Source organism: Pistacia vera, unplaced genomic scaffold (genome assembly GCF_008641045.1).
Source record: "Pistacia vera cultivar Batoury unplaced genomic scaffold, PisVer_v2 Contig343, whole genome shotgun sequence".
NCBI lineage: Eukaryota > Viridiplantae > Streptophyta > Magnoliopsida > Sapindales > Anacardiaceae > Pistacia > Pistacia vera.
This window is the reverse complement of record NW_022196161.1, coordinates 1525262-1534308: the sequence shown is the minus strand read 5'-3', so window position 1 is coordinate 1534308 and position 9047 is coordinate 1525262. Positions and strand designations below refer to the sequence as shown.

At 31.1% G+C, this 9047-nt stretch overlaps 2 protein-coding genes across 2 annotated transcripts; one reads left to right on the top strand and one right to left on the bottom strand.

The window, feature by feature from the left end:
• The first annotated feature begins 1272 nt into the window (after positions 1-1272).
• Positions 1273-2304, top strand: LOC116138649 (F-box/LRR-repeat protein At3g48880-like). Its single transcript, XM_031424344.1, has 2 exons — positions 1273-1631; positions 1803-2304. The coding sequence occupies exons 1-2, from the start codon at positions 1273-1275 to the stop codon at positions 2302-2304; spliced, it is 861 nt and encodes a 286-aa protein (XP_031280204.1).
• A 3953-nt stretch (positions 2305-6257) lies between these two features.
• On the bottom strand, positions 6258-7142 carry LOC116138688 (ATP-dependent DNA helicase PIF1-like). Its single transcript, XM_031424374.1, has one exon. It carries the CDS (start codon positions 7140-7142, stop codon positions 6258-6260), a length of 885 nt encoding a protein of 294 aa, XP_031280234.1.
• Positions 7143-9047: the final 1905 nt, after the last annotated feature.

The window sequence follows — 9047 nt, the reverse complement described above, 5'->3', positions numbered from 1 at the left end:
TTGTAATCCTATATTTCTATCATGTTCCACGAAGAACAAATGTGTTCCAAGCAGTAGTGAAGCATGCTTATTTTCTGCTTTTACAAGGATCTTCAAATCGAAGCCCTGCCGTTGTTATCATTAGTAGTTTGTGTCGTTGTTTGAAGATATTTCTTCTATGTAAGACTTCTTCACGTTTGTTTTTTTGGTTTAGATTTGCACATGTAATTTGTAAGGTAATAATGGTTTTCAAACACAAGACCACAATATAATATAATAAGTGTTTTCCAACACAAGACCACAACCAAAAAAAAAAAAAAAAAAAAAATGTAAATAATAGTTTCAACAATTGGTAATCATAATATCATTACCTGTATGATCGAAGTTAACATAAAAAAGTGTGAAAAATATGGTTCAATAAATATCGATTCTAACATGTATTTTGGTTTTTATGTATTAGAAAACTGTTAAGAACTAAAGATACAAGTGATTGGCATAATCCTTTCAATTGTTGAGAGTCGAAATTTGGTTTTCTATATGACTAACAAAACAATGATCAATAATTAACGAACATGTTGATATTAATAAAACTTACATCAACCGTATCGCTTGAAGAGTGGTGTTGTTATTCTGAATTGCTTTTGCAATGATTCGTTGCACAATTGTGGGTAATTGTAATAGATTTGTGGATTGTGTTTTCATTTCTTTTGTAAGGAATCATGATTGTTTTGGTGGCCTTTTTTTTTTTTTTTTTTTTTGTGTGTGTAATTATATGGAAATTATAATGTTGTTATAGTCTTAGTGGTTTATATAATTTTTGTGTAGATATTGGATAGCGAACAGTTTTTTGTGTGTTTGGATTTGGTAGATAATATCGTGTTAATTATTAATGAGAGTTAGTGTTGTTATTCGAATGTCATTTTGAGTATTTTTGTAAATTAATGATGGTATTTTTATTTTGTTGAACATTAATTACTTGATTTTGTTATATATATCAGATATCATTGTTTCATTGTTGATTCCACCAAAAAAAATTGATTATTCTATTCAACAAATATAAACTTTTTGGTCATAAGTATTAATTTATCTTAAATGTAAACGGTTTGCATTCATTTATATCTCCACGTAGGTATATTAAGTATTTAATACATTCGATTAGTACGAATCTTTTTAAATTCATATAAATTAATGTATTGAATGATATTTTGTGCATTGTACATGGATTATGTGGATGTCTCATGCAGGTGTGCTGATGCTCTGAAAGTTCTATGAGATAATTGGGCAACTTGTCAAATGAAAAAGGGTGCATCTACTGTAAGAAGATGGGAGGATCTGGACACTGACATATTGGTGAAAATCTTCATGTCTTTTGATGTCTTCCAGTTGACTTTTGGGATTGCTCATGTTTGTAATTCATGGCGTTCAGCTTGCTGTGATCCTCTGCTTTGGAAAACTCTTGATTTGTCAGTGTTGAGATCAAATTTCATCAAAATCCCATTAGAGCCATATGTTTATGTGGATGAGTGTTCTGATAAGACATTGACTTGTTTGTTGAAGATTTCGTTGAGTCTCAGCCGAGGATACATAAGAACCTTGATTTTTCACTTCAATTTGTATGTAAGGGACAAACAATTTACTTATATTGTTGAAAGGTAATTTTTTTATGTTTCTGTTTAAAACCTTGCTGAAGGGTAATTTTTTTTATTCTCACTGTTTATTGACCGAGTCTTTGGCATTGCCTTTGGTACCAGTGATCATCATTTTTAATTTTCTTTTTGGCACAATGAATTGGGAAGTAACCCACCATATATTGTTGTCTGCAGGTTACCCCAGCTAAGGCGTCTCGTTATGCTAGCTTGGAACAAAATAAAGAAGGATGTAATTTGCAAGGCCATTCATACATGGAGATGTCTTGAATCCTTGACAATGCCTAGTATAGTAAATATGCCTTATCTTATACAGGAAATAGCCCTAAATTGCAAGAACTTTAGTGAACTCAAGGTCATGGGCCTTTTTGACATTATCTTTGCTTCTACGATAGCCAAATTTCTTCCAAATTTGAAGATTTTGAGCTTGAGATGCTCAGTGATGGTTAAGGATGCCCTAATGCTTATATTGGATGACCTACCAAACTTGGAAGTCCTCAACATATCATATTGCCTTCTTATAGAAGGTCCATTACTTCCTCCACTAACGCCTGAAAAAATTATTAAGAAGCTAGATAAAATTATCTTGCAGAAGGCTACTCGATTATGTGAGTTCTTAACATGTACTGAGCACTCGTCATCATGTGCCAGCATACTCAAAGTGAGGAAGGCTTTATGAGGTGGTGCAAGTATGAGGAAGGCCTATGGAAAATGGATGAGGCAAGGTCTCTTGCTCTTTGATTAGAACATGTAAAGACTGTAATTTTAACATTTTGTTTTTCTTATATGTAATATCTACTAATATGTTGTTGAATAAGCATATATAGAATCAATCCGTGTGTTTTAGGTTGACATCCTCCTAATGCTTTCGTTTTAGGTCGTCAACATTGTAGTACTTGCATGATGATCTTTTCCCATGGGAAAAGTATTATCTGTCTGCATAATTATGTACATATGGTAAAATTTCACTTTCTTTTGCTTCAAGTTGATCTTTTGTTGTCCATTAATTTTATTTCAAAATGAAGTGGTTTCAAAGTAATTGAGTATTTTATCTGTTTCTAATTCATGTTATTTTATGTATGGAATCATTATTGCTTATATTATTGTTTGAAATTCTATTGATTTTGTAATTGTTAGTGTCAAATTCATTTCTATTGTCAGGTTTAGTACTTGATAGTGAGATTTTGAAGGAATCTTTGATTTTCCCTTCTCTTATACTTTTATGTTAAGTTATAGTGACATTGTTTGACTCAAACGGTAATATTAAAGTTTTGTATTGCGTTGTTGTTTTGGCTTTGTAAAATTCGTAAGTGATAAAAAACATTGTCATTTAAAATGCTATTGATATTTAAAGTAAATATGCGGATTTAATATTCAGTATTTTACTTGAAGTAAATTTGGGGATTTAGGGTTTTCTCTGTCATTTTCGACATTAAAGGCATTTGTCCCAGTCCGTTTGTCATGTTTTCCACGTTTGTCTTTTCTCATTGATTGAAGTTGAGATAAGTAAAGTAAATTTTCTTTAGTTACAGTGACAATGTCGTTTTTTATTTTACATTGGTCTAATTAATTTGTCATCGATTTTAACTTTGATTAAAGTGCATGTTATTCTTACGAAGTTCTGAGATTTGTTATTTTTGTTATAAGAAGTTGTTGTTAGATGGTTGTACTGATAATTTGTTGTGCTCAGGTTGTTTATTCATTTATCTGATAGTCGTGTTGCAGATTATTTTCTCAGTAAATTTACTCCTGAAATTGGTGTCTTTCTTATAACGATATTGTTTGTTCAGGTGAGGTAGTTTATTTGTTGTTCTAGTAGTCGCGTTGCACATTATTTTCTTGGTAAATCAACTGTTGAAATTGGTGTTTTTCTCATTACGATTTTGTTTATTATCTTGTTGTATTTAGTTTGTAATACTGTCATTGTTTTATGAATTGATGCTATGAAATGCCAGTGGTATAAATGCTTCAGAAGTTACCATCATTGTTATCATCTAATTATCTATTTATTTTTCGGAACACTTGCCAAGATTTTGGTGTTCTCTATAGTACATTTGAGATACTGTTGTTTTAATGAGAATTGTAGCAGTTGGAGTCATATATGGTGAGTATATCAATAGCAATTTGATATAGTGCTTGTATGTTATTCTATTTTCGAATCAGAATCACCAGTTGTAATGTTGTGTCTTTACCAAGTATCATGAAGAATAAATGTCTCCCAAGTAATAACAAAGTCTTACAATTTCTATTAAGTTGACTGATTGTCTGTTTTCTCTATTTTTTTTTATTTGATGATATTTTCTTTTCATTGTAGTATGGCTTCCAAAAACTTGATGAAATTTATTCGAAGACTTGATTCTGAAGTTCTGTAAAAGGAGGATCAAGTAGTGATTCCAAGTCAGAATTGTTAACGCTTTACAAACTCCTGTTTTACCTACTTCAGTCTCCAATTCTGTGAAACCTGATTCTGGTTCCTGCCATGTTAAATTGATTAAAAAGAAGATAATCAGTCATAAGAAATTCCATTACGTAAATTGGTGAAACGGTAGAAAACCTGTTAGCAAGAGGGTTCAAATACGAATTCTGAATGAAAATGGAAAAACCTTTCTAAAGAAGAGCTAGATAGCGAAACATTTGGCCTAGGGAAAGAGATAACTTTTTTTCACTTTATCACGTGAATATATAATTTATTTGGTACAACAATGTTAAGGTGGTTTCATTGGTTTTGAAATAGGTTTATGAAGGTTTCTTAGAAATTAGAGAACATTGGCTTGTTTCAGAAGATGTGATCTCAGATTTGAAAAAACAAAATAAAGATGTGATTTCTGAGGTTCATAGATTGGAAGAACAGTTGAAAATATCAAAGGAGGTGTTTGAAAAGGTCAAGACCGAATGAAAACATTGTCAAGAATAATTTAGAAATGCTGAATAGTCTTTTGCAAATGAGCGGCAGCAAAAGGAACTCTTTAAAAAGAAAAGTAATGAATTGTCTGAAGAAAATGATAACATCAAATTTTTAATTGCACAAACTGAGAAAGATAAAGAAGAGGCTTATGATTCGGTGTCAGAAATGTTTTTGGCCACCAGAAGACAATTGTGTTAAAAAATGAGAAGATGCCGCCTAATAGAGATTATATTGACTGCAATGTTGTTGTACGTTTCTCTGGTCCATTTAAGGGCATCTCCACCCCAATGCCAAAACACCAAAATGGTGTGAAAAGTGTGCTCCAACCCAACGCCAAACACTACACCAATTTGGTGTGGCACTGTTCAAAAACTATAAAATATATTTTATTTTTTTATTTAATTTTTGTTATTTGTATTTATGTTAATTTGATTATTATTTATATTAATATTTATAATAATAAATTCATAATAATTATATAATTCAAAAAATGATGAAAAATCAAAAACAAAACTTTATTCAATGCAAATATTAAACTACAATAAATCAAAATAAAAATTAACACTAATTTAAAAACATAAAATTAAAAGAAAACACAACATAAACTAAAATAACAATTTAGTATTCCGATAGATTAGTTCTGGATCCTCTAAGAGCATCAAAATATTAGAAAGAACTAGAGTTATTTTGAGATCCTTGACCTTGTTGTTGAGCTCTTTTTTGCATAATTCTTGGTTGCTCATTTTGAAAAAACGCATGTAAGCTTTGATCAGTTATGGAATTCAAATCCGAAAAATTAAATTACTATCACTATGAAATTTTACTTTTGTGTTGTTGTTGTCTTTTTTTTTTTTTTTTTTTTTTTTGGTAGCATTTTAAATTAGATGTAATGTTTTTTAATATTAAATGTAATGTTTATTTGATTAAATAAATGCTTAATTTTATTAAATTAGTATAATTTTCAAAGTAATTATTATTTAATAAAAATATCATTCCCAATATTTAATTAATATATCCAAAAATAATTAGTGAAATATATTAATTGTTGATTATTAATACAAAGAAAAAGAAAGAGAATATTCTTTTTGGTGTAATATTTGGTACAATGGGTTGGAGATGCAATAATGAAACACACCAAAAATCGCACCAATTTGGTGTGAAACTTGCACCAATTTGGTGTTTGTGGTTAGAGTTGGTCTAATGCCACTTTTGTAAATTTTTATACTGTTTGTTAATTATTTTGACAGTATTTGCCAATATTTTGACAATATTTGCCATGCAAGTGTTTATAGTTGTGTTATTATTACGAACGTGGATGTATTCAATTGATGCTAATTTTTGTGTATGTCTCCAGCCCATGTAATGTTACTTCTGTAAATATTTAAACTGTTTAATTGTAATATTGATGTTAAATATCTTGACGATGTCTGTCGAGAGTTTGTGGTTGAGTTGCATATGTAAAAAATATGTATTTATAACACATAATACATATAATGTAGCATTCATTGTATCTGACAATAATAATATAAAACCTATAAATATCTTTGTATCGAAGAATTTATGTTTCTGTATATATTTAAACATTTAATGTGACATTTTCATATTCATATAAATATCTTTAATTTTTCACATTAATCTCTCATAAACAATGTCTTATATTATATACAATGTATCAATCCTTTATATTATAGACAATGTTTTATATTATATATAACATATCAATCCCTTCAGTTGAACACTTCTTTGAAAACAATATTTGTCAATGTCTCTGTCGGTTCATCTTGTTGCAAGGCTAGCAAAATCTTGATACCTTGTCTTGAGGTTACTCTTGATTGTGCGACGTATAATTGACCATGTGTAAAGACCTGATGTTTCATATACAATCCAACTGTTTTGAGTGATTGACCTTGGCTTTTGTTTATTGTCATACAAAAGCTAACTGTCATAGGTAACTGTCTTCTCCTCAACCTAAAAGGCCACTTCATATCTGCTTTCGACATTATTATTCTGGGAATTGTAATAATATCCCTAATATTTGACCCAGTAATAATCACTGCTTGTATGGACCACTTTTCTAAATGGGTTATAATCAATTTGTTTCCATTGCAAAGACCATCATATTGATTCAAATTACGCAGCAACATAATCGGAATGCCAATTTTCATATGCAATTCATGTTTAGGCATGTCGGAGCACATCATAGAATTAAGAAATTCGGTCGGATAGAGAATTTCATCATCGTTTGAGATACCTGCTGCTTTGCAAGTGCAATCTAAGCTGAAATATGTCTTTCCATCTGTTGGCAGACTCTGGGTGATATAGTCATTCAATCTATGTATTGTCTCATTTTTGGGTGTCAATATTGCTCTCGCTCGCTCTCTCTCTCTCATGTAGTCAATATTATTAATCTGAGTAGATAAATCTGGAAAAACAGCATTCATAATTGCTTCTTCGTGACTAGTATGTTCATCGATTTTCAAGTCTTCAAGTATTTGGATGTAACTCTCATCTTCTACGACGTCCCTTCCTTCTCCAATATCAAGTAACCATTTGTCAAAAGTCTTCAAGTTTTCCAATTCTATTGGGTTTACCAAGTTTGTCTTCAATCTCATGCTTACTGTAAGTCTCAACACTGTTACATGTTTCCAAAGGGTAGATGATGATAAACAGGCCTGGATTATGTCATGTTTTTTCCCTTTTGCTATAATTGGTTGAATCTGTCTGAAATCATCACCCAGGGAAATAGTGAGGCCTCCAAATATTCTATCTGCATTTGATTGATTTTTTAGATAAAATATCTTTTAGAGTTCTGTCAAGAGCTTCAAAGCAATACCTATTTGCCATGGTGCTTCATCCCAAATGATCAAAGCTGTTTGCTCGAGTAGTTTTGCCAATTGTATCCCCCTTTTACTTTCCTTAGTGATATCTAAAGGAATTCAAAAACGTGAATGTGCTATTCTTCCACTGGATAGCAACAATGCAGCAATTCCTGATGTAGCTATAACCAGTACAATTTTACCCTTGGATCTTAATTTGGCCATGATTGTTGACCATAGGAAGGTTTTGCCTGCTCCACCATGTCCATAAACAAAAAATGGTGTTCCCCTTTGATTGTTGACTGAATCAAGGATTGAATCGTATATGCATCTCTAGCCATTGTTGAGACCTTTGTATAAATCATTGTGCAGTGTTTTGATGTTGTTGATATCATAATCTAACTCCTCATCAATTAATCTATTATGTGAATTCTCAAAAATGGAACAATTTGGAATTGGCATTCCAAGGAAATCAACCAAGGATTTTCCTGCCTTTTTCATCAGCTCTTCAACCTTGAACAATGCATGATTTTGAATATGTTCCTCAGTGCATCACAATTCTATCATCCGCATTTTCTGTTTAAGAATGTAGGAAATGTCTTCAGATAGGCGTTCTGCATTTGCTCTCCATAAGTCTCCTGGACTCACCACTTCATTATATACAAGAATAGTTACAAAGAGTTGTCTTAACTGTCTTCCGGTAGCCCACGTTGATGCTTAATCCAAGCAATCATTCCACCTTTTATCATCATCTAGCAATCCTAATGCATAACATGCATCTTTGAATGTACTGAATATTTCTCCGTTGACAGTTCGAATATCTTCAAATGATGTTGCTCCTCTTACTATGTTTAGAAACATTCGCAAATAGTATTTCTCACCAGTACCTGGAATTGCAAAATACACCCTGCCAATACACCTTGATTTTTGTCGTGGGGACCATTTTCTTTCTGTATCCTTTCAAACCCATTTGCTTGGAAAATCAGGATAAGTCAATGATCTTACGGAATGGTATCGTTGATTACACTTCATCCATTTAGTCAATTTTGTTTGCATAACAACCTTGCTTTCCAAAAGTTTAACCAAACACTTAGTTGGATAAAAAATAACTGTTTGTTCGTTCTCTAAGTGGAATGGCAATCTTTCAACAGCCCGTTCTCTGGAATAATGTCAAACTAAAATATCCACTAGCAAGCTTCCATAGAAGAGATATATATGTAATGTTTTTGATTGAATCAATTAATATTATATTTATAACAAACATGAACAAACAATATAAAAACATTATATTTTATGTATTCTATACATACTTGCAGTCTAGATATGCCTTTATTTCATCTTTGTTCTATAAAATCTCATATTGATTGTTCTATTGACCATTGTTTTCAATTTCCATAGAAACTCTTGTTCTGTCCGAGCCTTTGTTGACATACTTGAATAGATACTTGATTGATCTATGTTGATTACATATTTCAATATTTATTGAGCATCAAACTTAACCAAAAGATTCCTATTATAAGGAACAACAAAACGGTTATCTAGTTTGATTCCCTTTTTCTCAACAAATGCTTTATTATTCTGTCTTCTGTACATTGGGTATTCGTTATCATCCACAGATGTTTGATCGAAAAATTTCTTTGGAAAATATTTTTTACATCTTCCTCTCTCCATACATGGTGAATTCTTGTTGACATCACCGCA